The following is a 15,630-nucleotide window of genomic DNA, read 5'->3' on the forward strand; positions in this document are numbered from 1 at the left end:
CTCATGTCTGTAATCCCAGCGCTTTGGGAGACACAGGCAGGAAGATCTCTTGAGGCCAGGAGTTCGAGACCAGCCTAGGCAACACAGCGAGACCTCGTCTCTACAAAAACAAAATTAGCTTTAGGCCAAGCGTTCAAGACTAGCCTGGTCAACATAGTGAGAGCCTGTCTCTACCCAAAATAAAAAAAAAAATTAGCCAGGTGTGGTGGTATGTGGCGGCAGCCCCAGGTACTTGGGAAGCTGAGGTGGGAGGGTCGCTTGAACCCTGAATCAAGGCTACAGTGAGCCATGATCACTCCACCGCACCCCAGCCTGGGTGACAGAGCGAGACCCTGTCTTGGAAAAAATAAAAGGAAGTCAGATCTTGAGTATGTGTCTGTTTTCAAATTCCAGAAATTTAAGGAGCAACCTATTTCCAATTTCAAAGAGGAGAAATGTGGGGAGCGAATGAGTTTCATAGTCATGTCACTATGGCGTGACAGGAGGGCAAGAAAAGACAAGCGACCCAGAAGAAAAGAGAATTAGATGTCTCCACCCCAATGCCAAAGGAAAAACTGGACCATTCGGCTCTCTGTATATGGAATGATGGGAAAGAGTGTGTTCTAAGATTCATAGGAATTAAGAAGCCCAAACATAAAGCTCACAAGACATTTCAGATTTAAGGAATTCCTCCATAGACAGTCCAGGCTCATTGTTCTCAGATTCTGTCTTTGCAAATTCACTTATTTACTTGTAACTCCCAATTCAACACTCATGCACTTTCATGGTCATTTGTGGACATGCCCAGGATGGCGAAAATTTAGAGTCACCTGATGTGCATTCCCAGTGGAGTTCAAATGAGGCAAAGCTCTGCCTTCTGGTTTTTTTTCTTGTACTAAGTATCCTTTTCGTGGTCTATTTAGTGCCATGCTTTTCGCATTTTTGTGCATACTGTTGGTGATTTCACTGTTTAAAGCAGTCCCCAGGCGTTGTGCTGAAGCACTGTCTGTCTTGTGTCCCCGCGTGCAGTGCTATCTGCCTGATAGAGCAAATGTGTGTTAGGTAAGCGTCGTTCAGGCATGAGTTCAGCTGCTGGTGGCCATGAGCTCAATGTGAAGAAATTGGCAAAGTATATTTAAGATGGCTTTCAACAGAAACACACGTAAGACACGGCCAGTTAACTAAAATGTTGTTTCAAGATTACTGTAGGAACCTCACCCCGTATTTCCCCTAGGAGAAATGGTTCAGGAATGGCTAATTCAGTGTTTATGGTAACCTTATAGATTATAACTGCCTCGAATAATGAGCATCAACTGCATTTCCTTGAGAACCAGATAGAAGGAATTGCAGAGAAGCCAGGACCTCAATTGTCAAGGCAACATATAATGATGGCAGTATGACCAGACATGCCCCCATTTCTGTGCCATTTTCTGTGATGGAGGGTGGCAATTTTACTCTATTTAGGAAGGGAGAAATCAGTCCAGAAAAGGCAATTAGGAAATAGTGTTGTTGGTCTTTCGGATGATGAGGAAGCAAGTGAGGGAGGGGTTCTTCCAGTGCCCCAGCTGCTGCCAGGTGAGTTGGCATGGCTTTGTGCAGAACAGGTATCCTCAGTGGGTGTGATTGATGGCAACACCCAGGCCATGTCCTGCTTGATTGCTGGAGTGCATTGCCCTAAGTGTGACAAGCTGCTTCATGTGACAGAATGAAAGGTGAGTTTCATAGCAACAGTTCCCTTGGTTTTTATCAAAACAGCTGGGCTCTGGTCATTAGGCTGTTTTTTATTAAGCTTGTTATACAGTATATGTGATACAAAGAAAAAGGTGTGCTGTCTCAGAAGTGTAACAATTGGTGTACACTGACCTTGAGCTAGTGTTGTTAAGGCGCAAGTCTGATTTTAAAGCTCTATCCTTTAACTTTCCACATTCCAGCAGTATTGAGGACTGTCTTGAGGTTATGTGAGAAAACAAGGTTATGTGAGAATCATATTTCTCATGGATAAAAACATATATAAGACTTTGCAATCTGATCTGTTATTTCTGACAACAGGAGTACGAAAAGTTTAATAAACTCTTATAATTTTTTTAAGCATTAGATTATCTACCTTTGCACCCACTGACAATCCTCTTTTCTCTACATGATAAAGCATTTGGGTTTTGCACTAGTCATTGCTAATATATAAGAGTTTCACTTTGATGTTTATAAAGTCCTGAAGTTTTAGGGCTTGTTAGGAGGTCATACGGTTGTCACCCACATGTGTAGAATTTACTGCCAAGAACCTCCCCAGGTGGATGGGGAGAAAAGAAAAACCGGGAGCAGGTATGGCTGAAGATAGATGATTCTGAGGCTTTTTTTTTTTTTTTGGACATGGAATCTTGCTCTGTCACCCAGGCTAGAGTGCAGTGGCATGATCTCGGCTCACTGCAACCTCCACCTCCCGGGTTCAAGCAGTCCTCCTGCCTCAGCCTCCCTAGTCGCTGGGATTACAGGTGCCCGCCACCATGCCCAGCCAATTTTTGTATTTTTGGTAGAGATGAGGTTTCGCCATGTTGCCCAGGCTGATCTCGAACTCCTGACCTCAAGTGATCTGCCCGCCCTGGACTCCCAAAGTGGTGAGATTACAGGCGTGAGCTACCGCGCCTGGCCTTGAAGCTTCTTTCTGACTGGTAGAGATAAGGAGAGAAAATTGTCTTCTCACATCACCACAATTGTTAAACGTATCCTCGCATCCCGTCTCTGAGATCTGGCCCTTCTGATGTTCCCCACCAACTGGACTCACCTCATGTTGTCTGCTAGCTTCTGTTTGGCTCACTGGGGAATACTGACAAACTGGGAAGTGTCATTCCTACGTGACCTGTTTTTCTTTCTGTTTCTTTTTAGCTGAGATTGGGGATTTTGATGAAGCCTTGGACAGAGAGCACTTAGCAAAAAATAAATACATACCTCAGCAAGACGCACTAGAGGACAAAATCGTGGAATTTCACCATAACCACATGTAAGTCTCATTCCTGGCTTCATATTCCCTCTGAGCCGGTTCTCTCTGCCTCCAACCTGCATGGGTGTACATCCCTCCACCCTGCACACAAACTATTGTGGAGAAAAACACAAAGCGTGAGGGAAGAAGATCACAGAGGCTCATTGGGATGTGGTGATTCATCCTGGGCTCTCAGAAGCACAGGTCACCCACTGAAGCCTGGAGTTTAAGGAAGCCCGTGCTTTGGAACAAAAGAGAAAGTAAGAGCAAAGGACCATCCAGTCATCATGCTAATGAGAAACTGGGAAAGGGACGTGGTCACCTAGGGACAAGGTCAGAGTATCGTGAAAATCCAGAACCTTCATAGCATCTCCATTTTTGTTTTTGTTTGGATTAATATTTTCAAAGGACTCATGGTACTTTTGGTTGTTGTTTTAAGGAAGCATTGGAGCCTGACGGCCGTGTGAAAAAGTGTTCTCTTGAACTTTGCTTGCAGGTTTAGGTTATTGAAAGCAACTAAAATCTTGTTTTAACACGGTGGTGTTTTGCTTTTATATGACCTTAAAGGAAACTCTTTGAGATTCAAAAAAAAACAAAAAACAAACAAAAAAAAAACTGGCTGAGTTTGGAGACTTTTGGGGTTTTATGTTCCATGAGCAATGGAGCTTTTGTCCAAGCTGCTAGACTTTGGGTTACAGTGAATGGGAGGTTGGGTGTCATCTGATCGGGTAGCCCCAGTGTTTGTGATGAAATGCCTTTTTATTTCCCAAGAGAAGCTTCTTAATCTCAAATTAATAGACACAGGGAATTCAAATCTCCTGGCCTTTCTGTTTAATTTTTGTTTTGTCAGTGGACAAACACCAGCAGAATCAGATTTCCAGCTCCTAGAGATTGCCCGTCGGCTAGAGATGTATGGAATCCGGCTGCACCCGGCCAAGGACAGGGAAGGCACGAAGATCAATCTGGCCGTTGCCAACACGGGAATTCTAGTGTTTCAGGTGAGAGCCTTGAGAACACGGCCCGGTTCCCTTGGTGATAGAGAGAGAAGAACTGGCCCTTCAACTCTGATTCATATTCAGTGGGCCAAGACCTCTGATTGTTATTTTTCGGCAAACAAAGAAAAATTAACCTCATCTCAGGCTTTCTGTTTCCTAGGCCCTCAGCTCCCAGATTCTATTTCACTTACCTTTGCCCTGTTTGGGGAATCCATATTACAGATTTGTTTGGTTTTATTGACTTTGTAGCATCACAGAAATGTGTAGCTCTCCATGGACCTACACTTAGAACACAGTATAATGGAATCGAGATTTTAGGTCCCCGAATAAACACCTTTTTCACACTTACAGATGATACTTTGCTGTAATGTGATCCTTTTTTTTTTTTTCCAAACCCAGTTTGGCTTGAGCCAGCTTATTTGGTCGGGACTTCAGATATACTTAAAGAGTGTTAGGCACACTTTTAAGATACAGCAGTTTTATAAATTCATAAAAGCCACATTCTTGCAGTTTTGTAGCAAAACACATACTGCACTTGAATTCTTACTTGTATTCTACTTAAGGACATAGTGATTCTCTGCACTCTAAAATGTGTGCTCTATTGATCATTCTGCTATTGGACTGTTTCATTGATCAATGCTTCTCTCTTAATAGCCTTATTGAAGTATTGTTGACGTACAATAAAGTGCACACACTTGAAGTGCGTAGTTTGATAGGTTTTTATTATATATATGTATAGCCTGTAAAATTCCCCCACAAAACCAACAGAATGAACATATTCACCACCCCCAAAAGGCTGTTCAGTACATTCCTTTTCAACACAAGCGGGTAACCTGTGCTTTTAGTTTCAAATGGATATAGAGAAAGCACCTGCCTTTCTCATGAAATGGGATCAGATTTCACCCAGTTATGAAGTTGTAAATATGTTCAGGACCTAAAACCCTTTATTGAGCTCTTCCAGGTTTGCTTATATTTCCCCCTCATCTTTTATCAAAAGAGTTCCAGTGATTCTCTGTTCATGCACCAGAAGTTTATGACAGCATAATTATTACAGAATCACATCCCAAGAAGAGTTAAGTTGGCTTCCTACCAGGTAGTAGGGAGTGACATTGTGAGAGCAGTGTGGTATTCAAGGCGGATTTTTTCTTGACAATTTTTGACCTGCGTGCATAGCCTCTGAGTATCGGATAAGAGAAACAACAATAGGCCGGGCGCGGTTGCTCACGCCTGTAATCACAACACTTTGGGAGGCTGAGACGGGTGGATCACCTGAGGTCAGGAGTTCGATACTAGCCTGGCCAACATGGTGAAACCTCGTCTCTACTAAAAATACAAAAATTAGCTGGGCGTGATGGCGTGTACCTGTAATCCCAGCTACTTGGGAGGCTGAGGCAGGAGAATCACTTGAATTTGGGAAGCAGAGGTTGCAGTGAGCCAAGATCACACCACTGCCCTCCAGCCTGGGTGACAGAGCAAGACTGTCTCAAAAAAGAAAAACAATAAAGCCAAGTGGAGTTTTCAGTACTATCATTAAATTTCAAATCACAATCCTGAACCATTTCTAAAAAGTATTCAGGAGGAAAAGAAGTATCTCACAATTGAATTAATGTGCTTTGATTGTGTTTGACACAGTCCCTAAGTATTGGGAATACCTGGGTAATGTAGTCACGTACAAAGCCTGTGTCTTGGAACCCACCTTCTTGCCAGTGCCCTATTGCTTCATTCTTGCCACGTTGAATGAACAGGCCTGGTGTTCCAGTGGGCTCCAGAGGAATTCTAATTTCAGCTGAGACCGGGCAGATGGGAGTTGGTATCTGGCAGCTCCCCGTTGTTTCTCCATCTTGGATGGAGACAATGACTATCTGGCTGCCAAAGACGATGAGGACGTGTGAACCCGGCCCAGAGACTGTGCTGGCCTTGAAGACACACGGCAAGCCTGGCCTCCCATCCTCAGTTCTGCCGGTGCTGTTGGAAGCTTGATGGGCCCAGGAGCCAGACCAGCGTGGATGAAGCAGGGAGTTGATTGCAAACCTGCTGAATGTTAACCATAGCTGCCAGGAAGGCGTGTGCTTGGAAGTCTCTTTCTGCCACATTAAACGTGTCATTTGCAGCAAATTAAAATATATCCATGTTGCAGTTTCCATGTCTATAAAATGAAAATAGTAAATCCATCTTGCTGGGTTTTATCATATAAGGGTTGTTAAGATACAGTATGAAAAGCCCTTAGGATGGTACCTGGCACTTCATAAGTCCTGGCAGCTAATGATTGTGGTGGTTGTCATGGTTTTTATTTCTATTTATCTTTCTTTTCATCATTATCTTGGCTAGTTTCTTCTCTCCCTAGAGGCAGACTTAGTTTGAATGCCAAAATCCTATCATTAGTGAGAAATAATGTTCCAGGAACAGGTATCATCCGATAGCCACAGATCCTGTGAGTTCTCTGCAAAAGTCATCTCTGCTGAGCAGTCGCCTGTCAGCCCTCTTCCTTTAGCTTCCATAAGCAAAACAGACCAACTCCCAAGTTGCTTGTTATACATTTCCTGGCTAACTGCTACTGTCTTTCTTTTTAGGGTTTCACTAAGATCAATGCCTTCAACTGGGCCAAGGTGCGGAAGCTGAGCTTCAAGAGGAAGCGCTTTCTCATCAAGCTCCGGCCAGATGCCAATGTAAGTGGTCCCGGCGGGAAAGGGGACCCGTTGAGCCATGGGATGGCGTGTGTCCTGCAAGGGGTGGAGGTCTGCTTGGCAGGGCTTCTGCTGAACCTGTGGCCAGTGCTACCCAGGGGCTTTTGTCCACATGAACGCCGAGCATCTCTAGGACAGATGTATCCAAATGGTCGGTAACTCTACGGCTGTCGTCGTTGGTAGACAGAGAGCGTAAAGGAGATACATGAACATGTACCTGGGGAGAGGGTCATTTCCCTGCACAGATTCAGGCAGCCCCTCCTGACAAACAACCTGAGCTGTGCTATGGCTGCGCGTCCAGCCCCAGGCTACACCTGGAGACCCCATTCAGTATCCTCCCCTACCCCAGGCATAGACTGACTTCCCCAATCCCTGCTGGAGGCCCTGAGCCCCCAGTGGAACTCATTTTCATGGGCTAATTAGGTTCCCTTCCCCACTTACTTCCCACAACACGCCTAACACTGTGGCCCACGCCAGGACTGGGAGGGGAAGGGAGGAGAAGCCTCTTCTTTGTCTGCCGGAAATGGCGACGGAGGAGGTGGGTGGTGTGTCCTGGGCATCTGTCCCCAGCCAGCATGTAGAGTTCTTTTTCCCATCGCAAAGAAGATGATAAATGGCAATTAGGCTTATAGTGTAGCTACAATCTGGGTTCAGCAGGTTTTCATGGCCCGACCTGGGAACCATATACCCATTTTAAATGGTTTTCCATGGAAAAATTCACTGGAGTTCCAAAAAGCTGCCTTAGAAATAAAGAACTGCAGCACAGCTTGTTTGTAAGTTGGGTCCACTCAAAACTGTGAGATCCCCCAAAACAGTTGGAACTGCTGGGAATGCCAAGGACGGTAGTAACTTTTGTTTATATGATATGGCCACTTCAATTGGGAGCAGAAAATTTCCATATCCCCTTTCCAGAATCAAACGGCATGATTTTTTTCAGCCGAGGGTGATACTTTTGTGCTCCAGAAAAAAAAAATTCATTTCCTATGTAGTCCCTGGGGTGGCCTGGAGCCCGGAGCCATGGGCAACTTTACAGAGAAACGACGTAAGGGCCAACATTGACAAGAAGTGCGAGGAAGAGGATGAACATTGCGTTTCAGTGATTTTAAGGAGGCAGGAAGGGACTTTCAGTATTTGGGTTTTGTTTTTCAAGGAAATGTAAGCCAAATAAACATAATTCGTATATGAAATCTGTCAAAAAATGGTGTCACTTCCATTGAAGCCACACGGCTGTTTCTGCTACCCGTCTAAGAGATTCTGTGGGGAAGAAAATGATGGACTAGGGACCACATCTTGTCCTTAAGAGTAACGAGAGTTTAGTAAGTCTTTGCATTGATGGTCATGCTATAATAAAACACACAGCGAAAACTTTATTGGACAAAGCTTTCTTCTGCCGCTTTTCTCCTATTTCAGTGGTGTATCTATGGGTAATGGAAAAAACCAACGTTGTATTTTCCCTTTTTAGAGTGCGTACCAGGATACCTTGGAATTCCTGATGGCCAGTCGGGATTTCTGCAAGTCCTTCTGGAAAATCTGTGTTGAACATCATGCCTTCTTTAGACTTTTTGAAGAGCCCAAACCAAAGCCCAAGCCCGTCCTCTTTAGCCGGGGGTCATCATTTCGGTTCAGGTGAGGTCGCCACTTCGTGCCTCCATTTGCTGGGTGCACGTTTTTCCTCCCGCCTCTCACAGCTGCTGTGACACACAGCAGGTTGGGGAGGTGAACGCTTATTGGCCTCCAGGAGCTATGGCCAAGCAGGGGCGCTTGTATCGTAATCCCAGTGGGCTCTGTTTGAACAGCAGAGAGGCACCAGGCAAAGCCACCCAGTCATGGTAAATGCCTAGCGGGAGTCTCTAACTCAGAAAGGATTTCCTCTCTCTGTAGAAGTACAATGTCTTACTAACATTTGGTGTTGCTTCATAGAATATGTGGACTTGCATGTTATTGGTTAACTTTTCCGTTCATTTTTAACAAATCATTGTCTGCCATGTGTCAAATACTGTTCCAGGCGCTGAGCCCGGTGATCCCTGCCTTCATGAAAGGTACAGGCTCTTGGGATGGTTGCTTAGTAACCAAACACAGTTATCAAGTGGGCTTAGTTAATTGAACATTTTTTCTGTATATTCAAGGAAAATATCAAGAGACTGAGTGGACCCAAAAATACAGAGTCTGTTAGGATTGCTTTTAGTCCTTGCTAGCCGAGCAACCCTGCATCTCTCCCAGTTAGGGAAGGAGGGGAAATGAAGCCCTGAAGCATCATTTATGTGTTTAAATGAGAACGCCTTGGTATTTCTCCCCTTCCCTGTTGTGATCTCCGTTTCAGTGGTCGGACTCAGAAGCAGGTTCTCGACTATGTTAAAGAAGGAGGACATAAGAAGGTGCAGTTTGAAAGGTAAGAGAAGCTTCAATGCTGCTTCTAGTCTGAGAAGGCTCAGACTCGCCAGGTAACAGTTTGTTGCTGCTAAATATTTCTTTACCCAGACTTCAGACTTGGTCTCCCTTGAGTTGTAAATGACAGTCTCAGTCACCCTCAGCAAGTCCAGTGTTAGAGAGGAAGGTTTTACAGCCCAGAGGCACGCCCTCGAGAGTGAGATGAGAACAGACAGAGAGGACCAGGGGAGGCGGGAGAGGACATGCTGGGGAAGGAGAGAAGAGCTCAGGACATCACAGCGGGGGATGAAGCATCATAAAAACTAGCTCACTGGTGAGTCCTTCAATATTTTGGGATTTCTATTGAAAGTATATCTATGAACATTTTAATTAAATCAAGTAAATCTGGATGAGCAGAAACAGGATTTTTTTTTTTCTTGAAACAGCGTCTTGCTCTGTCGCCCAGGCTAGAGTGCAGTGGTGTGATCACAACCCACTGTAGCCTCAGCCTCTGGAACTCGATCAATCCTCCCACCTCAGCCTCCTGAGTAGCTGGGACCATAGGTGCCCACCACCACTCCCAGCTAATTTTTTATAGAGATGGGGCCTGCCTATGTTGCCAGGCTGGTCTCAAACTCCTGGGCTCAAGCCATCTTCCCGCCTTGGCCTCCCAAAGTGCTGGGATTACAGGCAAGAGCCACCATGCCCAACCAGAAACAGGATTTATTATTATTATTATTGTTGTTGTTGTTATCAAACACTTGAAGCCCTTAGTGTGTGCCAGGCTGTTCCAAGCACTGGGCCTGTGTGAACTCATTGAGTCTTCACCTCAGCTCTGTGAGGTCACTGTTCTTTTATTCCCTTTATAAAGATGGAGACACTGAGACCCCAGTAGGTTAAATAAGTAGTCCCAGTCTCATAGCTGTTAAGCAGCTTCTGGCCAGCCAGCCAGCTCCCAAGCCCAGTGCTCCAAGGAGGAGCAGCAGAACCCAAGGAGGGTAAAGGAGCGAAGGATGGGGCCTCAAGAACTAGTTAGTGCATGTAGGGTTTTTAAAAAACTTTTTTCATTTTCATACATTTAAAAATTACAATAAAGTACAGGGAAGTCAGCAAACACCCAGATTCCTACTACTTAGAATTAACAGCCATTAACAGTTGGACACATTTGTTTCTGGGGTTGTTTTTTCTTCTTCTTTTATTTGCAGCTCTCGTTACAGACATGGTAAAACCCCCTTGAACCACCAGCTCTGGTGATTTCCCTTCTCCCCTCCCCAGAGGCAACTGCCAAATTTAGGCTCCTTTCTGTATGCATATTACTGCATCCCAAAAGAGTGTGTAGAATTGCTCTGGAGGCTGGGCACAATGGCACATGCCTGTAATCCCAGCACTTTGGGATGCTGAAGTCGGTGGATCACTTGAGCTCCGGAGTTTGAGACTAGCCTGGGTAACATGATGAAACCTCATCTCTACCAAAAAGAAAAAAAAAAAAAAAAAAAAAAAAGCTGGATGTGGTGGCGCATGCCTGTGGTCCCAGCTGCTGGGGAGGCTGAGGTAGGACGATTGCTTGAGCCTGGGAGGTCAAGGCTGCAGTGAGCCAAGATTGTGCCATTGCCCTCCAGCTCTGGGCCACAGAGCGAGATCCTGTCCCAAACAAAAAGAAAAAAAAACTGCTCCGAGTGTGTTCTTTTCATTCGAGTACTCTCGTATATAATTCTGCATCTTGCTTTTTTAATACTACCTTTTTTTTTGAGATCTGTTTTAAGGGCCATACAGTAGTATGAAGATACTACACTGTATTTCTCTGATTCCCTATTGAGAACCGTCCAGATTATTTCAGTATTTTGTTTTGATTTTGCTGAAATAAACCTGCTTCTGTGACCATCCCTGCATCTTCCTTCTACCACAAATCTGTGGTGCTTTCTCATGCCCTGTTTAAATGTCATGTTCAGGAGGTTTTTTCAGGAGGTTTTTTTTTTTTTTTTGGAGATGAATCCCATAATTTTCCTGGATAGTCAATGGTTAGTATTTGAAGACCATGTAAGAAATCGCCCAGTTCTCTCTCTGATTCAGAATGTGGATCTCTAGAGCTTTTCTGTGCTAACCTGGAGTATTTTGAAGAAGAGCTGGATGTGCCTGGGAATAGAATCTATATTTACACAGTCTCATGAATTTCAGGACCTGGGCATTTCAGTGCCTGTTTGATAGGGAAAAGGGGAATAGGCAGACTGAGAAGGAAGAGATGAAAGAGACGTGTCAAGATGCTGTTAAAGTCAGTTCCTTCTACTGTTGAGGGCAGGCCTTTTTCCTCTGAACTTACCACTTTGATAGAGTGAGCGGATGAGTGGTAATTGCCTCTGTTATAGAACTGATCCAGAAAATAATTACCTAAAGTGCATGAATTGATTTCGTATTGTCAGACTTGCCATTCAGAGCATGGGGGAGGGCCCAGCCACGTCCTCCCTCCTCTGTGACTTTCCCCTTAACTAGAAAGGTCCTGCTCAGTTGCTAAATGTTTCTTCACCAGCTGCACCATGAGAACTACAACAAGGGCTTCTGAGAATTTCTCCAAGATTTAAGTAACCCTTGGACCATGCAAGTGCTATCAAAGGGTGACTGCGTATGTTTCCAAGTAGCATTTGTGAAGGCGGCTCTGGGTACCATCATTATTCAGGAAGGCACTAATACTTCCAATAAAAGGACCTTTGTTTCATTTAAAACCAAGAAAAAAGAAACAGAAACCTCACCTGACTTTAATGATCTTGTGTGATTTTTCCCAGGAAGCACAGCAAGATTCATTCTATCCGGAGCCTTGCTTCACAGCCTACAGAACTGAATTCGGAAGTACTGGAGCAGGTCAGTGATGGCGCTGTCCTATGATAACTCTGCTTTCCCCACACTTCCTCCACGGAGCCCTGGGCTTCAGAGTGGGCTTTCTGGTTCTCTGTCCTTTCCTTTGGGGTTTTTAGCAGATGAGAATCTGATTATGGGCCTTGGCTTTGACCAGATACAGGCTTTGTGCCATGTGCCCGCAGCCTGGGCTCGGAGGCCCTGGAGTGTGTTGTGTTTTCAGCTGCCTTCTCATCTCCCGTGCGGTACTCTAAGCCACTGAGAGCTCAGCGGCGGAACCATCGCTGCAGTGAGCAGAGCTGAGACTGACTCTCCAGCCAAATGGGTCTACTTGGGAAGAGATGGGGACCTGCTTTGTAACCAATGGGTGTAACTCCTGCCTGGTGCCAAGGCCAGAAGCCTTTGCTGGCACAGAACTGGCCGGCGAGTTCCCAGAGCTTGTATTTCAGGGCAGTGACCACAATGGGCAGTAAGAGACATTATCACTCTTGCTCTGAGGGTGGCAAAAGCTCGTTTTCCCTGGAGTTGGTGTCTGGGTAAGTTCTCAGAGCTTTCTCTAAAAGAGAAAAAGAAACTTGGGGAAGAATATAAAGGAGGTTTCATTGTGTGAATCCAAAAAAACCCCTTTCCCCATCCAGGCTGCCCTGAGAAGTACAAGCAAACATGTCCTTTGTCGTTTTTCTGATGACTGTGTCAACCTTGCCTTCAGGGGTCCCTGATGGGCCTGCCCACCCTTCCCTGGAGACCCCCTGTGGGCTGGAAGGGCCGTCTTGTTCCGTAGAAGCTTTACAAGCCCAATGTGAACAGGGCGTGGTGGCTGGCACCTGTAATCCCAGCACTTTGGGAGGCCAAGGCAGGAGGCTCACTTGACCCCAGGAGTTCAAAACCAGCCTGGGCAACATAGACCCCAGTCTCTATTAAAAAATTTAAAAATTAGTCGGGTGTGCTGGCACATGCCTGTGGTCCTAGCCACTTGGGAGGCTGAGGTAGGAGGATCGCTTGACCCTAGGAGTTCAAGACCAGCCTGGCCAACACAGGGAGACCCCATCTCTACAAAAAAATGTTTAAAAGTTAGCCGGACATGGTGGCGCAGGACTGTGGTCCCAGCTACTTGGGAGGATTGCTTGAGCCCAAGAGGTCGAGGCCGCTGTGAGCTGTGGTTGCAGCACTGCACTCTAGCCTAGGTGACAGAGTAAGATCCTGTCTCCCCCTCCAAAAGAGAAAAGCAAAGCAAACCCCAGCATGAGTCGGTGAGTCCTGGAAAACAGAGCCCGGGCCTGGCTTGTGCTGCCGGGTACAGTGCTGTCAGCCGCCACGCCCTGAAGGAACCTTCTGGATCACGCCCAGATGTGCCTCCGTGATTTGCTGCTGGGTCAGAGCGCTCCGGGGCAGTCCTCCCACCGCAGAGGCCTCGGGTGTTCTTCCCGGAGACCCTGGCTCTCCTTTTCTGTTTTCAGCCTTGGAGTAACAGTCTCCCTCTTCTCCATCTCTCCGCACCTTTTTCCCCACCCCACCCAGTCTCAGCAGAGCGCCAGCCTTACATTTGGAGAAGGTGCCGAATCTCCAGGGGGCCAGAGCTGCCAGCAAGGAAAGGAACCGAAGGTTTCCCCCGGGGAGCCGGGGTCGCACCCGAGCCCTGTGCCGAGGAGAAGCCCCGCGGGTAACAAGCAGGCGGACGGAGCCGCCTCGGCGCCCACGGAGGAAGAGGAGGAGGTCGTTAAGGATAGGACCCAGCAGAGTAAACCTCAGCCCCCGCAGCCAAGCACAGGTCCAGCATCCCGGGCTGCCAGAGGCAGCAGTACTTCCATTCCTTTCATTGACTGCAGTGACGTAGATAGCGAATACGACCTTCTTAGAGAACAAGCGTCCCGATCCCGGTCCCGGTCCCGGTCCCGGTCCCAAACAAATGACAATTATGAGGGTGATCTGACCAGCGGTGTCTATCTGCTGTCCAGGGAGGAGGGGCGAAGAGAGGCTGGGTGTAGGGCTTCCCCGCACTCTGCGAAGTCCTCCCGGCCTCCTTCCAGAGAATTCCTTGATGACGATTCGGCAGACATAACCCTTGATATGAGCGGGAGCCCTCGACTCCCAAGGCATAGCTCTCTTATAGATGAAATGTTCAAGGGCTCGGCTGGTCACAGCCCCCTGGCTACCCCATTGTCTCCCAGCAGCAGCAGTTCAAGTCCAAATATGAGTTGGGACAGAACTGGGTCTCAGGGCTATGTTTCTGAAAATGGACATGACCATAGAGAGGGGAGTCCTTATGAACACTGTTCCCCCACCTCGCCAAGGCCACACTTGCGGAATCTTCCTGGTAGATATAATAAGTCAGAGACAGATCCACTCATCCTTAGCCAGATAGCATTTACCCCGGAGGCCACGGATGGGCTTGGTGGCCGTGGGAAGCGGGGGCAAGCCAGCGCAGCTGCTCCCGAGGATAGAAGGCTGGCTAATGGCACACCCCCCATGGGTGCAGCCTCCAAGGTCCCTGCTGTGCAGTCGGTGTGTGCCAGTGGCATGGCGGGGCAGCTGGCACCCCTGCAAGTGACCGAGGGCTCCACCAGCAGTGGGACTGAGTCCAGCGAGTCAGACTCTGAGATGCTGATCCCCGGGAGCCAGCCCCTCATGTTTGGTAACCCCGCAGTGCTGCGTTCCCCGTCCCTGCTGAGAAGCCGGGGGTCCTTGGGTGGCCTGCGTTTGAGTGAGGAACAGGAGGAGGATGAGTGAGGAGGCCAGGAGGCAAGTCTTCAGCCCCAGCAACCTGCCATCAGGAGACCAGGATTTCCCTAAAGATGATCTGTTCTAGTGACTCATTCATTTGTAGTCTACATTTGTTAGAGGTTTTGGACAGGCACGTGTTTGAAAGGGTCTGCCTGACTTCTAAAATCGTTAAGAAAAACAAAACTTCACATAAGTGGCTTGCTTTCCAGAAAAGGTGGGCAAAATAAACAGCAAGTCCTAATGACAAGTTCCCAGGAGCTTGTTTATTTTGCTGGTTGAAGGCTAGGAAGAAACACTTTATTATGAATCCGATCACGTGTATAGTGTGTTATATTTATATGGCAATTTTCTGTGTATGTTCAATTATGCAGATCACCCTCCTGTTGATTGAGAGTTTGAACTGAAGCATCCTTGAGACTACAGAAAAGGGATCGGTTTCCCATTCTCCCCTTCTTTAAAAGGAGGGCTGTTTTGTCCATGCCTCATGAAGTGAAGAATTGGCACTATTCAAGGCCAAATGTAAATTGATAGCTAGTTGAGATTATGTTGGTGAAATCTTTAGTCAAGAATAATGAATATTTTAATGGGAAGAATTTGGGGTTATTTCTGCTTCCCAGGCTTCCTGTGAAATACTAGAAAAGTTGTCAAACCTTCATGAATTGTAATCTACTTGGGATTGCTGGTTTGGTTTAGGTTTGCATTGGTGGATCGTATTGTTATGTTTTAAGAAGTACAATTCTGCCTCTCAGAATCTCTTGGTGAAACTGAAATACTATTGAGTGGGGATGCAGGGAAGAGCAACACCTTGAAATAGGCCCTGTTGTCACCAGTAGGTCAACAAACTAAATGCCTGCCTTTGAATTGTGTACAGCGCAGAGAAGGACTGTTTTCCAGCATGGTTGCTCTTGGTTGGTTTACAGACACAGTCTTACCATTCACACTCTCGTGAACAGTGTCCTCTATTGGGAATAGTGATACTTGGATGTTTCTCTGAGCCAGAAAAAAGAAAGTGTAAGTAGAGAGAGATTGACTTCTTTTTAAATCTTGCCCACCAGTATCACTG

General features: G+C 46.5%; 1 protein-coding gene across 5 annotated transcripts in view; it reads left to right on the top strand.

Annotated features, from left to right (window-relative positions):
- FARP1 (FERM, ARH/RhoGEF and pleckstrin domain protein 1) overlaps positions 1-15,630 on the top strand; it is a 313,748-nt gene that overhangs the window by 244,226 nt on the left and 53,892 nt on the right. For all 5 annotated transcript variants that reach the window (XM_054446398.2, XM_054446402.2, XM_063651069.1 and 2 more), the window contains 7 exons: positions 2,860-2,974; positions 3,804-3,951; positions 6,519-6,614; positions 8,095-8,258; positions 8,953-9,021; positions 11,777-11,852; positions 13,365-13,614. In XM_054446398.2, coding sequence (XP_054302373.2) covers positions 2,860-2,974; positions 3,804-3,951; positions 6,519-6,614; positions 8,095-8,258; positions 8,953-9,021; positions 11,777-11,852; positions 13,365-13,614 — 918 coding nt within the window. The remainder of the gene's footprint in view (positions 1-2,859; positions 2,975-3,803; positions 3,952-6,518; positions 6,615-8,094; positions 8,259-8,952; positions 9,022-11,776; positions 11,853-13,364; positions 13,615-15,630) is intronic.

The sequence above is a fragment of the Pongo pygmaeus genome, chromosome 14 (assembly GCF_028885625.2).
Source record: "Pongo pygmaeus isolate AG05252 chromosome 14, NHGRI_mPonPyg2-v2.0_pri, whole genome shotgun sequence".
NCBI classification, from domain to species: Eukaryota; Metazoa; Chordata; class Mammalia; order Primates; family Hominidae; genus Pongo; species Pongo pygmaeus.